The sequence below is a fragment of the Myxocyprinus asiaticus genome, chromosome 5, assembly GCF_019703515.2.
Source record: "Myxocyprinus asiaticus isolate MX2 ecotype Aquarium Trade chromosome 5, UBuf_Myxa_2, whole genome shotgun sequence".
Classification (NCBI taxonomy): Eukaryota; Metazoa; Chordata; class Actinopteri; order Cypriniformes; family Catostomidae; genus Myxocyprinus; species Myxocyprinus asiaticus.
Window position 1 is genome coordinate 15562769 of NC_059348.1, and position 19520 is coordinate 15582288.

At 40.2% G+C, this 19520-nt stretch overlaps 1 protein-coding gene across 1 annotated transcript; it reads right to left on the minus strand.

Moving 5' to 3' along the window:
* Window positions 1-71: 71 nt before the first annotated feature.
* LOC127441666 (B-cell lymphoma 6 protein homolog) lies at window positions 72-10840 on the minus strand. The gene is made up of 9 exons (XM_051699307.1): window positions 10730-10840; window positions 8060-8229; window positions 7715-7936; window positions 5374-6042; window positions 5166-5263; window positions 2740-2898; window positions 2480-2610; window positions 2233-2370; window positions 72-2054 (listed from the first exon to the last, which is right to left on the minus strand). The coding sequence occupies exons 2-9, from the start codon at window positions 8218-8220 to the stop codon at window positions 1935-1937; spliced, it is 1698 nt and encodes a 565-aa protein (XP_051555267.1). The 5' UTR covers window positions 8221-8229; window positions 10730-10840; the 3' UTR covers window positions 72-1934.
* Between the last annotated feature and the right edge of the window lie 8680 nt (window positions 10841-19520).

The following is a 19520-nucleotide window of genomic DNA, read 5'->3' on the forward strand; positions in this document are numbered from 1 at the left end:
CAAAATATAACTCCTTTTCACTATAAATCTTGACATCAGCAGTCTCCTTGGCAATCATGATTTTGCGTCAGCACTAGGAAGTGTAATCAAGCTTGAAATCATGATCATGCCTAGAAATTGCAATGGCAAAATGTACAGTGAAAAGGAGTTTTATTTTAGTATGTTTTCATTCAAAACCGATTTGATCGCTACGTAATACACAGATTAAACTACTGGAGTCTTATGGATTACCTTTATGCTGCCAATATATGCTTTTTGGACCTTCTGAGTTCTGGTCACCATTCACTTTCATTGTATGGACCTACAAAGCTGAAATATTCTTCTAAAAATCTTCATGTGTGTTCAACAGAAGAAAGAAAGTTACACACATCTGGGATGGCATGAGGGTGAGTAAATGATGAGAAAATTTTCATTTTTGGGTGAACTGTTGCTTTAATCCGAATGTTACTCTGCTGAAATAATTGAAAATAATTAAATAAAAACAATCTAGTCTCTTAAAAAGATCATACAACTCCTTGCGATCTTTATTACAGTAAGGCAATTCCAGATAATGCTATCTGGCCATTTCTTATGGTAAATAATTCAAGATTAAGTAGCTAGTGCATATAGGCAACATTCCATAACACAGAAACAAAACAAGTCACTATACATGTGAATTGCTAGTTTTAGACACCGTTATAAAAGAAAAGATTTCAAGTAAAACGTCTAGATTTTTAACTACATATATTTCTCAAAATAGGTTCACACTTATATTTTGTAGGTTCCAGCAAAACAATGCCCCACTTGGACAAAGTAAAGTTCATACATGTGTGGAAGAGCCCAAACCTCAAACTCTTCACCAATCCCTTTGTAGTTGAATGAAACCAATGTGGTGACCTTGCTCCATCTAGTGACGAGCCAATCTGGATGAGTGAACCAACTCCACATGAACATTCATGACTGTGGAAACGTGTTTGAGGAGAGAATTCTTTAGTTTGTTCTAAAAATAATTGGTCTTAAAACCTTTTTTAAGCTATCCCAGAAGAGTAGAAGCTTACAGGAAAGACCAACTCACTATTCATGCCAATGATTTTGAAATGAAATGCTCAACAAGAACATAAATGTGTGTGGTGTTCGGCATCCAGATACTTTTGGCCATATAGTACAATACAAAATCTGTATGTAAATGTAAAATTCTAAAAAGTGTTAAATAAATAAAATAGAACTCTGCACTTCATTTGTTTGTTACCAAATATTTAATTTAAAAGGACTTTTGGCCCTCTAGTACCAAAAACAGCTGTACAATATCAAACACGTGCCTAAATACAATATTGCCAGATAATGTAGAGCCCTAAAAGTACCACATTTAAGAGTTCCCAAAGCAGAGGTGTGATTAATCATTTACACTGCAAATGCATAAACAAATATCCTTTATACCAATAACCTCCTTGTACATTTCATCTAAAGTTTATATACAGTTTGGCTGAAAGGGAGTGAAATAACATTAACGGTACACAAATGGAAATAAATAACTGAAATATATTTGTTCAAATATAGAGCAATCCAGCCTACTCGGTGACTTTACGGGATGTATTGACAAGAACTTGATTTACAATGCTTGCAAGTCAATGTTTACTTTGTTATTTAAATATTACTGGCTATCATGATATCCATTTGAAATCATGCAGGGTGGACAAGTGCTTTTGCAGATCTGATTGGAAGTACACAAAAATATAAACATGTTGGTCAATTAGTCTTGCATATTAGAGATACAATTTGCAACTGCATCATTTGAGAAAACATACAGGTAAGGGCATTACAGAGATATATGCAGGCATCTGTATTATTTGATGGCTTTTTGTACGGCAGTTCCACTAATGTAGCGCAGGTCTGTCAAGGTTCTTGTAGGATAGCTTTGCTTTGAAAGTTTGTTTAGCCTCTATTTGTTTCAGGTCTTAAAGGTCTGGTCTTGTTTTGCAATACTGAATCTTGGTGTTTGTGACAGCGCCGTGTTTTTGTCGCAGATGCAGTCGCAGCTGACTTTTGTGACGGAAGTGTAGGTCACAATTCTCACACTGAAATGAGAAAACAGCAAGAACTCAGATTAGATACTTCAGATATTACTACTTTGAGCATCATAAAATCAAAGCATTGTAATTTAAAATCGTAACAACATTTTTGACATGTAAAGATTCAGGAATACTATTAAAATATAGAGAGATGCTAAAAACTGAAGTTCAAAATGTTACTCGCATGATAAGGTTTCTCTCCTGTGTGTATTCGTAGGTGACTCTTGAGTGTCTGCAGGTGGCGGAAGTGAGTGCCGCAGACGTCACATGGATATGGCTTCTCTCCAGTGTGGATCAGAACGTGAGCCCTCAAATGAGCCACCTAGCAAAGAGAACAAGAGTAACGTTTAAGAAGATTCAGCTGTAGTTTGACTCTGAATCACCTTACAGTGTCATTGTACAGAAACACAGCCTGGTGTTTCGTTTTGTACCTGGACGAAGCGAGAGCCGCAGGTTTCACATTTGTATGGTTTTTCTCCTGAGTGGATACGTGAGTGGGTCTTCAGATTTGCAGGCCTGTTGAACTGAGCTCCACACACATTGCAGCGGTATGGCTTCTCCCCTGATATAATAGAAGGTTACGAAAATGTTAAAGCAATGCTACTTGTCACATCTTTCAAATGCAGAAGACTGACACAGCAGAATCGGCAGAAACATTTTATGCTTGCCTTGTGGAAATGCAATCATTTACCTGTGTGGACAGATTTGTGGCTTGCTAGGTTTCCTTTATAGCGGAACATGGCTTGGCAGCAGTTGCATTTGTATGGCTTTCCGTCCTGTACCCAATGAGGCTTCTCTGTGTCCGATTTGTTCTTCGAGTCACACTCATTACAGTATAGTCGACCCCTCTCTGACAAGACATTGAAAACAGCTGTTAAGGCTTTGTTCACATTGCACACAATTTCCGATTGGTTTTTCAAAATAGATTTTTAAGACAGACTGACTGTCAGGGGGCCTGGGTAGCTCAGCGAGTAAAGACGCTGACTACCAACCCTTGAGTCAAGGGTTCAAATCCAGGGCGTGCTGAGTGACTCCAGCCAGGTCTCCTAAGCAACCAAATTGGCCCGGTTGCTAGGGATGGTAGAGTCACATGGGGTAACCTCCTCATGGTCCCTATAATGTGTGTTTCTCACTCTCGGTGGGGTGCATGGTGAAAACAGCGTGAAGCCTCCACACGCACTACGTCTCCGCAGTAATGTGCTAAACAAGCCATGTGATAAGATGCACGGATTGACAGTCTCAGACACGGAGGCAAGTCACTACGCCACCACGAGGGCTTAGAGCGCATTGGGAATTGGGCATTCCAAATTGGGAAGAAAAGGGGAGAAAAAAAAAAAAAAAGACTGATTGTCCACATGGTCATTTGACAAGAAAAGATATTGGATCTGTTTGTTTAGTTAATGAGTGTTTACATGCACAGTAATACGCTGATTGATACCTACTAAAAATCAGCTTACTCAAAAAACCGTCAACAAAAGAAAAATGTTCACATGAGATCTGAAGCCATCTGATTATTTTCTGCTTTTGACGACAAAACGTAAACAGTCAGGCGTTCAATACTTGCGCACATTATATAAGCCGGTAAGAAATGCAGATAAGTGTTTACGTACAATGCAAAATTATGGACAAAATTGTGCCAATCGGTTTATGCTTAAACCGTTTATGACCTCACCTAACAGTGAAAAACCAGTTTAACACGATTGTTTTTTTAAAAATGTGAATTCAACTGTGCATTGTGTGTTGGTCAGGCATATTCAACTGGCGGTCTACAGGTCAAATCCGGTCCATTGTTTTGTATCTATTCGCACTGTTTTTCAATTATTTTCCTATGTAAATTTGCACTAGACGGATGTTGCGCCACATCTCAATGTTTTTACAGTGTCTTGTGCAGGAATGCAGCGTTTTATAGACACTTTCAGAGGCTGCGCAACAAATAGTCATCATCCGTCATTTTTTCAGAATGGGAAGATTAAACAACTAAAATCATTGATGACTGACAGGCGTGAGTTCGGAGAAACAGAAGTTATTTTCGTTAATTTTGTAAAGAAATTAGATTTTGGGGCCTGGGTAGCTCAGCAAGTAAAGATGCTGATTACCACCCCTGGAATCGCGAGTTCGAATCCAGGGCATGCTGAGTGACTCCAGTCACCAAATGGCCCGGTTGCTAGGGTGGGTAGAATCACGTTGGGGTAACCTCCTCGTGGTCGCTATAATGTGGTTCTCTCTCTCGGTGGGGCGCGTGGTGAGTTGTGCGTGGATGCTGCGGAGAATAGCGTGAAGTCTCCACACAGGCTAGGTCTCCACGGTAACGTGCTCAACAAACCACGTGATAAGATGTGCGGATTGACGATCTCAGACACGGAGGCAACTGAGATTCGTCCTCCGCCACCCAGATTGAGGCGAGCCACAATGCCACACAAGAGCGCATTGGGAATTGGGAATTCCAAATTGTGAAAAAAAAAAAAAAAAAAAGAAAGAAATTTCATTTAAAAGTCAAACTGTTGTTCAATGTTATTGTTCCATGAAATATTTAGTATCAGTCTGATTTATTCTCTCTGTTATAGACCTATTTTTAAACCTATTTTATTCTTTGTCTCAATTTACCTGTATTTTTTTTATTTTTATTTCCTGCCATGTGGAAATATTTCTCAAGATACAAAATGTAAGCTATATACACACAGAGGTTTTATTTATATGGTAAACAAATATTATAGGCCTACTATAACACGATATATGTAGATAGAAGCCTTTTCGTTAACAAAATATTCTGGCTTGGCCCACGTGCCCCGAAGATTTTTTCTATCTGGCCTACTTGTCGATAAAGTTGAATAGCCCATGTGTATGTTGTTACACACGTTAAGTTCCAAATGACAGAAACCCCCCCCACTACATTTCCAATTTAACCATACAGAAGGAAATGCAAACTGGATTTCTAACCACAAACGAATGTGATTTGGATTGGGTTTGTAAAAATCATGTTTTTTGTTGTTCAGACTAGAAATAAAGGATTTAATAGAGATTTAATGGATACGCCAAAAAGAATATTTACCTGTCTGAACAAAGCGTTAGTCATGGTATACAAACACCCATTTTAAATTTTAGGAAAAATGTATTCACCTAATCTTGTGGGTCCCATGCTGCTCTCTTCTGTCAAAGTGCTGAGGTGAGGAGATGATGAGCCACACTCCTCTTTTTGAATGCATTCATCTGTAGAGCTAAAACCATCATATGACACCATGTTTACCAATACAGCATAAAAATGGTAGTCCTTACACTGGCATCTCTTGGACAATGCCTAGACATATATGTGTTTCGAAGCACCAACCTGCTGTCAAGATTGAGTTGACTTCTTGTTGTATCTTCATTAGCCTTATTGGTGGATTCTGTAACTGTTTGGGATGGAGTTGGTGCGCTATGGTCATTCACTCTGTCCGTGGAGTTCAGCACAATAAACTTGTACTTCTTCCAGTTGCGGACTTTGGGGTCACTAACTAAGCTCTGAGGAGATGTCGCCCCTCGACTACAGCTGCTGGACTCTGTGGGTGAGTTGGGCTGGCAGTCTGATCTAAGAGGGCTTTGAGGACCACTGCTGTCAGATGGCTCTATGTTCTCTACCTCCGAGTTCACACCTGGAGCTCCCTTCCTGTCTCCCTCAGCCCGAGCTGACTGGAAGAGCACAGACGGATGGTTCCTCTCCTCTCTGGTTTCTATGGGTCTTCCAGTAGTCACTCCACTGTCTGGCAGGGAGTGCTGCGGGTGGGTTGTTATGCCCGTCTTTGGGATCTGCCACAGGGGGTTCGTGGTGTTTAACGTCTCCAGGGGGAGAGGAAGGTGTCTATAGAAGCGGGTAGGGCTGTCAGTGGAAGTGCTGTCTGCATAGTGCAGACTGGGTGGACCGTAAGTTCTGATGGACGGGGTGTTCAGGGCATCATTAAAGATGAATGGAGCTTCTGGAGTTAAACATCCATGATCTGTCTGCTTCACACACAAGCCCCTTGGAGAAGACAAGGAAAAAGATGTTAAAAATCACTTATTTTTCTCTGAACAGAGCATCTTAGGGCATGTTTACACCTGATATTAACATCCATCCTGGGTGATCTGATAACAAGCGGTCAGGCGAAAGGCTGCCATTTAAACCTGGTAGTAATATGGATTTCAAATGTGTCTGTGTAGTACTGCATAATGATAAAGCAAAAAAACCCACAAAACGTCAGCATGCTGTTGCTTCCAAATTTTAATCTCACCACAAACGTGAGGTTTCGCATGGAATGTTAACTTAATTTAGTTGAAAAGCTGTATTATCTGTACTGCAGTTGTGCATGCTTCACACGATCAGTGTTAGGCAGTAGTAGTTCAGTGAATTCTTGTGCACTTATATGTATGAGAAAAATTTCTTTCTTTACTTTTGAAGGAATATTCCGAGTTCAATACAAGTTAAGCTCAATCGACAGCATTTGTGGCATAATGTTAAGCATTATTAACAAAAAATTATTTTTGACTCAAGCCTTTTCTTTAAAAAAAGCAAATATCGAGGTTACAGTAAGGCGCTTACAATGAAAGTAAATGGGGCCAATTTTTTGAGGATTTAAAGACAGAAACGTAAAGCTTATAATTTTACAAAAGCACTTACATTAATTCTTCTGTTTAAACTTGTGCTTTATTTAAGATGAAAGTTGTTTAAAGTGTCATTTTACAGCCATTGTAGAGTTTTAGGGTTTACAGTGTTACGTTGTCATGGCAACAAAGTTGTAAAATTGGATATAACATACACAGAAGAGGTCAGTAAGTGATTTTATCACACTAAAATCATGTTAACGCGTATATTTACGTCTTATGGCTATACTTTTGAAACTGTAAATATTTTAACGTTTACCGATTGGCACCATTCACTTCCATTTTAAGTGCCTCAATGTAACCCAGATTTTTGCTTTTTATAAAGAAAAGGAGCTATAGGGGGGCCTGGGTAGCTCAGCAAGTATTGACGCTGACTGCCACACCTGGTGTCGCGAGTTCGTATCCAGGGCGTGCTGAGTGACTCCAGCCAGGTCTCCTAAGCAACCAAATTGGCCCAGTTGCTAGCGAGGGTAGAGTCACATGGGGTAACCTGCTCATGGTCGTGATTAACGGTTCTCGGAGAGTAGCAAGAGCCTCCACATGCTGTGAGTCTCCGCGGTGTCATGCACAATGAGCCATGTGATAAGATGCACGGATTGACGGTCTCAAAAGCGGAGGCAACCGAGACTTGTCCTCTGCCACCCGGATTGAGGTGAGAAGCCGTGCCACGACGAGGACCTACTAAGTAGTGGGAATTCGGCATTCCAAATTGGGAGAAAAAGGGGATGAAAAAAATATATAAAAAAAAGAAATGGAGCTATAAGTCAAATTATTTTTTTGTGGTAATCAACATCATGCCACATGTGCTGTCAATTGAGTTTAGCTTATTTTGGACCCAGAATATTCCTTTAAATCAGCACATTAAACAAAGTTTAAATCTCTTGTTTTAGCACAACAGTTAATTGACAGGCGAGTGTGCAGTCCTTTTTATGTTGTGATTGGATCACAAAACGTTTTACAACCCATTACACCTACATCTGTTCTGACACATAAGTTAATACCAGATGTAAATCTGGCGAATGCTTTCCTGGAGTTCAGTTCTAAGCACTCACCTGGATTCCATGAACCTCTGGCACGTGTCCATCACATGGTCCATCTGTAGGTATGTGGCTGTGTTGAGTGTGGCTATAATGAAGTTATCTTTAAGGGTGAGACAAGACGTATACATAAACTCCAACAGTATGGCGAAGCCAGTGGGGTCCACCTTCGGATCTAAACTTATGAAGCTCAGGTTGCTTTTGTGGGTGTCGGCAAACATAGAGTAAAAGAGGCCGCTGGGATGAGGTAAAGACATAACGTATCACACCAAACATACTGTGCATATCATATATTGATTATTTAAATATTATGGATGAAGTACAAAATGCATAAATTACATGACGCAACAATTGCACTACCTGCATGCCATCAGAACTGTCTTATGTGCCGGGAATTGCTGTCCACCCACCAGAATGGTGATATCAGTCAGGATGTTTCTGCTGCGCAGCCGGTTGAAGTTGAATAGCACATCACCGGCATGCCGAGTGAATTTGATGCAGCCGTCTGCTGCACTTGACATGTTGTCCACCTGTGCAGAAATAGTCAAATATTTGCAAAAAAGGTGCTATATATTTATTTCCACTAAATCACACCAAAAAAGCCCTTTTTAATGTGGTACAATGTTGTAAAACCTTATATTGACAAAGATCATATTTGTCATCACTGAGCACCTATGTGAGCTTTACCGAACAGACACTAGGTGTCCACGAAGTTACAGTTAAAAATGACAGTGTGATGACCGACTTTTACATTTAGACCTGGGACCCAGGTTCGAGTCCGACCTGGGTCATGTCCCGATTCTGCTCCCCAATCTTTCAAACCTACTGTTTGTACTGTATTTTCCTATACATAACAGACAAAAAGCACCTGAAAAAAAAAAAAGTATTTTATTTATTTTGAAAAATGTTAAAATGTATTTAAGTTATACTTAACATTTAAGTTAGAAAAAAAAATGTCTCAAAGATAGAAAAAAGTACATTTTTTCGTACATGTAACCGATACTACTCGGCTCGCTCAGAGTGGGATGTGAACCGGTGTCTGCAGCATGGTAGGCGGGCGTGCTAATGAGGAGGCTAAAGGCTACAGCCTCTAGCGTCAGTCGCTAGTGCGCTTCTTGAGGCCAGGGGAAATATAGGGTTTACACACTGCACAGCTGGCTACCGTTACATATACATACAATATTTCAACTACAACTATTATAATTTTTACATCCATTTTGTAGAGTTGGGGTGCTAAAGTTTGGACTCGGACTCGAGTCTGAGTCACGAGACCAAATTTAATGGACTTGGACTTGTCGTGGACTCGGATGCATTTTTACTCGGGCAGTTTTGTCTTCATACACCTTTCATACATGCTTTCATTTTGAAACCACTTTGAAGTCTGTTCAGCAGGATACTAATCATAAAATGTATATATGAAATGAGGTGTTTTTCTTACATTTATACTGACAAACTGTTTTTCTTAGTTGTGAAGTTTAAAATAAGCTTAAAATATTGATGTTGAGATTACGGTTACAATTTTAATTCAGATTCATTCGGACTCGACCTGTTATGACTCGGACTCAACTCGGACTCGATTGTTTAAAGACTCGACCCCAACACTACCATTTTGTAGACAGGACAGTGGCTGTGTCTCAAAACCTAGGAAGCTGTCTACTTAGGGGCGCTTTTGCATCCGTCCGCGCTGTTTTTCAATTGTTTTTCCAAGTAAACATGCGCTACAGACGGACTTCTTTGACTGTGTGCGGATGCGTCGCGTTTTTATACGCCGCATCAGGTTCGAAAAGAACGTCAACTGTAAACGCGTCTCGAGACACCTGCATTCTGCTATATACGTTGCGTTGCCTCTTGCTTAATTTAGCGCAAGAACGCGTTCGGCCCCTCAGACTGCTTATTGGGCAACACGGCCCGTGCGGAATACTAAATTCAGGCGGAACTAAATTCAAAATTCAAGCATTTCTGTCCATTCGGAACACGCCTATAATGCCCCAAACTGCTGTCTAGGTAGACAGCTCGCTAGGTTTTGAGATGCCTCCAGCGAGTCATGAAAGTAATCGCATCTCATTGACTTTACGTTTCTTTTATTGTAAGACATTTCCTGAACTTTTACATCACCTTTGCTCTGAAATACGTGCATTTACCTGTTTCGTCACTATATACGGAGCAGTATATTATTAAGACACATCCTAATGCGTGACAATTGTTGAACCGCAAACGTGCACTTTAACATATCAGACCTCCTCATATATCGACTGAATTTATTTTAATAAGATGTTTTAATAGACTGAAGTCATACGAGTAGACTTTAATGTAAAACGAGCGTTTCGATTTAATTTATGAATATTTCTCTACTCAAGTCGAGATGACATGCGTAAGCTTTGTACAATAATAATCTCATGACATCAGTGTGCTGCTTCTATGTTTAAACAATTATAAAAACCAACATAAAATGTGCTCGCACGTCTATTAGACGTTTCGTTTTAACACATTTACTATTTATCATCTATTACAGTTGCATTCATGCATTCATTTGATTTATCCAACATATACAAGCCACATGTGAATGACAGTTTGGGCCGAAAAAACACTACAAAAATAATAAATACAATAATTTTGATAGCCAACATTAACATACAATTCCCAATGTACACGTATGGGATTAGTACTCATCTACTGATTAACATCAGACTGTCTTTACTATTGAAAATAAACTTTCCCCCCCACCCATATCTTCAAGTTGGATAAACATGTTTTTATTAAGCAACTGAGTGAAGCCAGTGAGCATTGCTTGTTTCTCCTGCTTAACCTGTTACAAATCAGAGAGGTCCTGGCACATTAAACGAATAAAATAGTTATTCACGCAATTAGGCCAAAAAAAAGTCCACTCGCGCTATTAACAGGACAACTCATAACACGAGAAAGTATTTTGTTTTAAAGCGAAATAATAGTAATTAATAAATCCACATTAAATAAACTCGTTATTATAGAGGATCTCAAGTCTAGACTTATTGCTAGATAGAAGAAAATCACCTGATCTGTTTTTCTTGGAAGTGTCCGGCGAAGACAGTTCTTGGAAGAACTATTCTGAGAACACGCAGTTCGCAATTCTCGGAATTTTACCAGTGGACTGTACCACTTGCGCACTAGCGGGGGACATCCACACTTTTGTGTTTTCACGCGGCTGTACTCCTAACTAACTGCTTATTAGAAATCACTTATAATTCAGTACGAATACTTTAGAGTTCGCATGTATCGTTAATGTGATTCATTTTACCGACCAAGCTATTTATATCTTTGAAGAACTTTAACGTCGAAATCTCAATGTGTAGTGGATCGCTCCAGAAACGCGGTCATAGTCGACGTCACTCCTCCCGCCCTCTCTTCTCAGCACAGATTCCGCAGAAGGGATTCTTCGACCCTTCTAATAAAGACTGTGGTACGTAATGTCGAATTAACTCGGCCGTCATGTGCTACGAATCAACGTGCAGACAATAAACGCTACATTTTAGGTCTTCTGAACATAACGAATGACTTAAACCCTCATTAGATTCACATGAACAAAGTACAAACAAACTATTTTTGTCTGCACAAGATAAGGTCATAAGTGTCTCATGATGTCAGATATTTATCTGCACTCAGGCAGTTATGCTGATACTTGAGTCTGTTTTGGGCTTTTGCCAGTTCAACTAGGTCATTACCCCATTAATGCGATTAATGACAATAGTGAAGTTTGTTTTTTGTCATTTGCACAGAGCATTGACAGTACAGACTCTTAGTAAACAAAAAAAAAAGTTCAATTATAATGTGTTCAAATCCAATTTACTGTCATTTTCTTTCTACATTTAATTAAATGCTATACTGCACTAATGCCAGTCATTGTTGTCTATCAACCGCTCTGCAACGTTTATGAAAAATAATCAAATATAAAATAATGAAAACTAAAAATAACTATTAGAGAATGTTATGTAAAAGTTGTCTTTAAGTTGCTACAGTAAACCTCCCAGCAACGTTCTGGGAAGGCTCATTTATCATTATGAAAATAAAACTAAACAATAACCATTAGAGAACAGTCTGTATTAGTTATTTTTAGGTTGCCCCATAAAACCTCCCAGCAACATTCTGGGAACGTTATATGGTTTTAAAAATAAAACCTAAAAATAACCATTAGAGAACGTTCTGTATTAGTTCTTTTTAGGTTGTTCCATAAAACCTCCCAGAAACATTCTGAAAATATAACGTAAAGAGAATGTTCCTACATTAGGAATTGCCCCAAACACCCCCCAAGACATTGCATCTCTTAAACTAAACTGTGAAACTGCCCCTCCTCTCTGACACATCCAAACGCACATTTCCTCTTAAATTCTTCAGAAGAGGAAAATGCCCTTTAGGATATTAATGTCGTCACAGTTTCACTGTTTCTCTCTCAAATAGGATGGTAGGTGAACATTTCTTGAGAAATTTGTCCCACGACATATTTGTTAAAGTTTTCTATTCATACTTATAAAATGGCCTTATATAATGGATAATTATAATTAACTTAGGGGTGAAAACAGGTAAAGTGGGACACTTATGATCATTTGTCATTGCCATTTATTAAATATGATCAAAGTGTCCACATTACTGTTATCCCATACTAATTTAAGATGAACCGAAAGCTGATTTTTAGTAATGTGATAATATACCCATAATGGTAGATAGTTAAGCTTAAGTGCTCCACTTTACCCGTATTCACACTATCTCTGATCAAAATACTTTTTCATCAGTGGAATTTAAATCGGCAACATACTACTTTGACACATACGTCATACATATAATATATATTGATCAAAGGCAAAGTGACTGAAAATACTTTATCATTTTTACTCATCGCTATCACACATCAAAAACAGTTCAGAAAATGGAGAAGCTGTTCTAAGAAAAGCATTCAGTCACAGGTCATAAATTAGGAGAGAATAGTTGGTCCATCAGGTTTAGTGGAGATCAGCACCTACGGAGGTGTAAATATTCAATGTTTGCTTTGAGATAACACCATTTCCATTCAATGTTTCATCAACCCTACCCACACAAACACATGCATAGAAAGTACAAAGGACTAGGATCACATGGTTCTTACTAATAATTTAGTAAGAAACTAGTAAAAGAACCACTTTATTCTCTAATGTGAAAGAGCAAACAGCTATATTTGTTGTTTGGGGGGGATTGCTGAAAAAAGAAAAGTTGCACATTCAAACACACTAAGAAGTGGTCCAGAAGCGATGACCAATTGTGCACTTGCCGTGAACTAGGCATCTAAACTCTGGTTGCTCAGTGGGGACTCTCCCTGCAATGGGTGTAATATCATGCACTTCAAATGAACATGTTATACTTACACACTACATAAAAAATACACCATAAACATAGTTTTTAACATACATGTAATTACATAATAGATTGAAAATGAAAACCATCAATCTATAACCAGTGTAATACCAGTATTATTGTATTGAGTAGCAAATGGGTCATATTTGACCAACATATAGGGGTAGTGATGCAAACTCCCTTAGAATTTAAAAAATATTGAACTAAATGTAAAATCAGTAACACTTTCAATAAGGTTCCATTTGTTAACATTAGTTAAAGAGCCCATATTGTGCTAATTTACAGGTTCATGATTTTATTTTGGGGGTCTACTAGAATAGGTTTACATGCTTTAATGTTCAAAAAACACATTATTTTTATCATACTGTACAATTCTGCTAAACCTATTTTCATCCTCTGGCTCAAACGCTCTGATTTAACTCCTGTCTTTTTAAAGCCCCACTTTCCGAAAAGCCCAGTCTGCTCTGATTGGTCAGCTGGCCCAGTCTGTTGTGATTGGTCAACCGCATAGAGCGTATGTCGGAAATATAACGCCCCTTACCATAACTGAGTTTCAGGCTTCCTTAACAGCCGTAAACACTACTGTAACTATGGTAACAGTGGCGTCGGTTTTTGCCGTACCAGTTTGAGTCCGATAATGAAAGTTTGGAAGAACAAGCTGATCGACCCGAACCACCTTCGCAAGCATGACGTTTCACAGTTTTAATTTTGTAGATTTCTTACAAGTACACTGTTGATTATTGTGAACCTAACAAAGCTTCAAGTAAAAGACACATACTTTTTTCGCCCGAGATATGAACGGTGAACAGAGGCTTACTCCCGATTATGGTGCTTTTCCACTGCACAGTACAGCTCGACTCGACTCTGCTCGCTTTTTGGGGGTTTTCCACTGTGGATAGTAACTGGTACCTGGTACTTTTTTTAGTACCACCTCGGTCGAGGTTCCAAGCGAGCCGAGCCGATACTAAATGTGACATTAAAACCCTGCAGATCACTGATTGGTCAGAGAGAATCGTCACTACCAGCGTCACTGGATTTGTGACACGGGACATCAACCTGCTAGTTTTAAAGTTAGCAACAGTGATAGAAGTATCATTTGTTCACGCGACTTTCGAATTGTAAAAAGAAATGGCTGTGCCCAAACCCACACCGTGGTCAATAAACGAGGTGCAGACTTTTTTTTAAATTAAACATTATTAGTTAACATTAGTTAATGCACTATGAGCTATAACATGAACTAACAATGAACAATTGTATTCTCATAAACTAACATTAACCAAGATTAATAAATGCTGTAAAAATATTTTGTGCATTGTTTGTTCACAATAACTAATCCATTATCTAATGTTAACAAATGGATCCTTATAAAATGTTTCTGTTAAAATAGTCAGTTTACCTAATCAAAGACAACTTAACTGTCAAATGAAAGTGTCAAATTAAAAGACCACTTTATGTAAAAAATTATAGTCAAAAAGTAGACGGTCATATGAATTTTAAAGTTAAGTAAGTTAGTTTCCATAGAACTAATAATTTTAAGGCAACTAAGTCAGTTTCTTGTGTTACAGCAAGTCACATTGTTAACCTCAATAAAGTCTTAGTCAGCATACTGTAAAAAGTAATGACCTACAATTGTTACCATAACAAGCAATATGTATCTGATCTGAAATTAGTTTTGATGGTCTAACCTAATGTATTGAGGTTGATTCTGTCAGGGTCTCAGGCTGATCTGGCAGTAAGACTGTTCTGTTGTGTTGTGTTTTATGTTTCTCTTCGTGTGTGCTTTCGTTTACAGGCGCCACATGCACGCCGGTTTCGCTGGGTTTTTCACTGCGGAGTTTGGCAGGCTCCTTACCCTGATTACCTGCACCTGTCTCTCATTCACCCTTCACTTTATTACTCCCTTGTGTTGTTCTGTGCCAGATCGTCTTGTATCCTCAAGTGTCAGCCACGCTGAGCGACTCACAGCGCTGTCTGTCTAGTGTTTTGGTTTTTTCGTTTTCTGTTAGTTTTGTTTTGGTGCTGCTTTCAGTCATTACCTCCCTATCGTTATAGTGCTCATCCAGTTACCAGTTTCATTTGTCTATTCACCTTCCACTTGCTCACCTCTGTTATTGGATTACTTCCCTGGTTCATCTGCTCACTCTTGGATTTCGCCGCCTCGCTGGTCACGGACTTCACCACTCAGCCCCCCCAGCTTCGCTGCCGCCTGCTTTGTTTGCTTTGGATTAGTACTATTTTTGTTGCTGCTTAAGTTCTTTCATTAAACGTTGCTACTGAACTTTTGTTCCTGGGTCCCTTTTTTGATTGGTTGTGACATTATGATCTGGCCAACATGGACCCCCCCAGAAGTTCCGGATCTCATGGCAGCTGTTTCACAGCAGGATGTTCTCCTCGGTTGCCACGAGCAGCAGTTATCTTCAGTTAACTAAATGCTTGAAGTTATGGCAGTGCAACTCTCGGAACTTACAGAGCAAATGCGGCAGTTACGGAGCGCAGCTGAATCCAGTCCTCCAGCGGCACCCCCCGCCCATCCCCCTGTCAGTTATCCTGCCCAGCGGAATTCGGAACCTCGTCTCAATTCTCCAGCACCTTATGATGGCGATCCCAAGGTGTGCCGACATTTCTTGTCCCAATGCTCCCTGATATTCCCATCTGCAGCTGTCAGTGTTTCCCACCGACCCAGCTAAGCTTGCCTACGTCATTACCCAGCTGACTGGATGGACTTGCGAGTGGGGAACAGCGGTTTGGGAGGCTCAGGCTCCCTGTTGTGCCAGTTTTGTGAGATATGTCAAGGGTAGCGTTCCATCATGGATTACGCTATTGAGTTTCGCACCCTTGCAGCCGGACTGGAACGAGGGGGCTCAATGGGACCAATGAAATTTTTCCAAGAACTGTCCTGTAAAAGCCACCGCTCACCCATAGACAGGGGCTTATGCACGATATCTGTTGAGTCAGCCCCTGTTCATTGTACTCCCCTCCCGGCCATGCTTCGTAGGAAGCATAAACATCGTCCTTGCTCCATGTTTATTGACACGGGGGTTGACGGGAACTTTTATCTATTCCACCTTGGCCATCCAGTGGGGCCTGCCTGTCCGCAACCTAGCCTCTCTGCAGACTGCCAGCGATCTACTTCTCCGTAAGTTACTTCTCCAATGAGTCTGTTTATTTCTGGCAACCATAGAGAGTTGATTATGCTTTACTTAATCAGGTCGCCCTTTACACCCATCATCTTGGTTAGTAAAGCACAAAGTGTTGGGCATGGGGCTCCATTTCCTCTCGGAGATCTTTTTGCCTTGAGAATTGTCTGAGAGCAGCACCTTCTCCTGTCTCTTCTTCTCTTGTGTTTCAGGTCGAGCCACTGGATTTGACAGGGGACCCGGCAGTTTACCCTGACCTGGGGGGGGGGGGGGTATTCAGCAGGTCCTGGGCTGTGTCTCTCCCACCACATCACCCATATGACTGTGCTGTGGACCTGTTGCCAGGTACTTCTCTGCCACAGGGCCGACTGTTTTCGTTGTCTGGCCCCGAGAGGGAGGCCATGAAGAAATACATAGAGGAGTCTCTGGCAGTGGGAGTCATCTGTCATTCCTCATCACCGGCTGGTGCAGGTTTCTTCTTTGTGGAGAAGAAGGATGGGTCGCTTCACACCTGTATTGACTATCGGGGGCTAAATTACATTACTATCAAGAACAGGTACCCTTTACCATAAATGTCTTCAGCCTTCAAGTTGTTGCAGAGGATGACTGTCTTTACTAAGTTGGACCTGCACAACACCTATCACCTTGTGCGCATGAGGGAGGGGGATGAATGGAAGATGGCTTTTAACACCCCTATGGGGCATTTTGAATACTTTGTCATGCCCTTTGGTTTTACCAATGCCCTGGCCATCTTCCAGACCTTGGTGAATGATGTGCTGCGGGACATGGTTAATCGGTTTGTCTTTGTGTACCTGGATGACATACTGATCTTCTCCCAGTCTCTCCAGGAGCACACATTTATACATTTTTACATTTATGCATTTTGGCAGATGCTTTTATCCCAAGTGTAGGGATTTACTGGTTGTTTAGATCAGTGTTAGTAATTAATAATTATTTCTTTAGTTATTAATTAATATTTAAATTAATAAATTGAATTTAACTCATTAAAACCTCATATGGGGCTCCAGTAAATGTAGTGCGCTATGTTTAGGAGTGGGTTTTATTTATTAGCAATAATTAATAATTATCAAAGACAATTATTAATTATTAAAATCAATAGAACATTGATGAGAATCAATGTTAGCTTTTTCTAATCCTTTAAATCAACAATTATCAAAAATAATCGTTAATTGTTAACATCGATGAAACATTAATTAAAATTAACACTAGCTTATTGATCATTCAGATTCAACAATCATCAAAGATAATTATCAATTATCAAAAATCAATAGAATATTAATAAGGATTAACATTGATGGGGCACCACCCTGGAATCAGGGACTAATAACCAGATTGTATAACAGTCTCTATATTAGATTGTTTTCTTAGGAAAATCGACATCCGAAGAATATCGATTTTCGGGAAAAAAACAATGAATGAAGGCTTGAATCCGAGCACTGACATCCCGTCAGCATGACACAGGTGTATGCAAAACAAACCAAAACACTTCTCTTTGTAATATAACAAAGTTTATTTATGCAGTAATATCAATTAATAATTAATACAATGCAGTCAATAAACTTCTGACTTACAACTACAAACTAAACAGTGATATGATTAGATATGGAAATCAAAATAATCCTATAATTTTGTACCTATAAATATGAGGGTGTGTGTGTGTGTGTGTGTGTGTGTGTGTGTGTGTGTGTAAGGAGGGACGCACACAAAATGGTGGACATGACTCTTGTGGAGAGTATGTCACGCGAGACTTCCGGCCAGAGAATATGGCCACGAATGTGGGCGGAGAGAAACCATTCAATGGCGTCTACCAGTTACCGCGTGTATCCGCTTGTACGATAGCTTAGGGACAAAGCTGAGCTTTATCACGAAGCTATCTACTAGCCAAAAATGTGTCCGAGAATGTTTGTGAGGGATCGCGCGCACATGTGTGTGTGGTTAGTACGGAGAGAGAGAGAGAGAATTAAGTGACGGCCCCAAAGATGATTTCGCGATCGTGGGAGAGAAAGCAGCTGTTAGTTTATCACTCAATTTGCTGGTCTCACCCGCGATGGCGGAAATGCACAACAGTCCAATGTGGTTGGATCACAATACAGCAAATCAAATTTGTGATAATTAATACCCTGAGTATTAATAATGAGCGGACATGGCGGTCCGTAAACTGTACAAGCAATAACCTTGGTACACAAGAATAACACACTATAATATTCTATTTCTGCCCAGACGTAAACCTCTTACTTGAATCGCATGAGGATGCAGAATGTGTGTTCATCCGTCCTTTAACTCAGACTCGGTTCCTCGAGGCTTGGGTGATGACAGGAAGCCGTTTCCTCACTCTGTCAGTGGGCGGTACGGCTGCTGATTCTCGGCGGGCTGGCGGAGAAATCAGCAACATCGACTTGATTGAAGATGGAAGAGAAATCTTTTCTCTCTTCACTTCTGCAGGCAAATGGATGAAGATGCGGATTGCTCGGCGGTCTCCTTTGGATCCATTAGAGTGTTCGGTGGAACACAGAGTAATCTCAACTCGTCCAGCGAGATGGAGATTGTATGGCCACAGTTTCAAGTCGGACGTTACTTCCTTGTGCCACGAGGCTGCACCTGAGAGCAGCGATGAGCTGCGTCTACACACGGCGAGCAAAGTTGCTGGAAGCAAATCCCGGAAGCATTTCAGAGGTATTTCTACTCCTGATGATGTCATGGTTGAGGCGTGTTCTGTCATGTGCCTCATCCAACAGGAGTTGAGAGTTCGATCCTTTAGTGAGCAAGGCTTCAAGGGATTTGTAGTCTGTTTTGGACTCCCTTTATTTGATTTTGGCACAATTTTTATCAGTGCAATTTATGACTTGGTATGTGGGGGCCTGAGTTAGGTTTTACAACTGTGTTAGGCCTGCCTTTGTCTTCTATGTGAATACATGAGGCCCAACATAAGCAACTTACTGTGCGCTTATTACAGGGACAATTCTCCCGGAGCAACCTGGAGTTAAGTGCCTTGCTCAAGGACACAATGGTGGTGGCTGTGGAGATCAAACCAGCAACCTTCTGATTACCAGTTATGTGCTTTAGCCCACTACGCCATCACCACTCCATACACCCAGCATGCTCGCCGACTTCTCGAGAACCAGCTCTCTGTGAAGTTGGAGAAGTGTCAGTTTCACATACAGTCAGTTCCATTCCTGGGGTTTGTAGTCTCTTCGGAGGGAAGTTGTGTGGATTCTGGCAAGGTGAGTGCTGTAGCCAGTTGGTCAATTCCTGATTCCCGCAAGGTCCTGCAGAAGTTTTTAGGATTCACCAACTTTTATAGACAT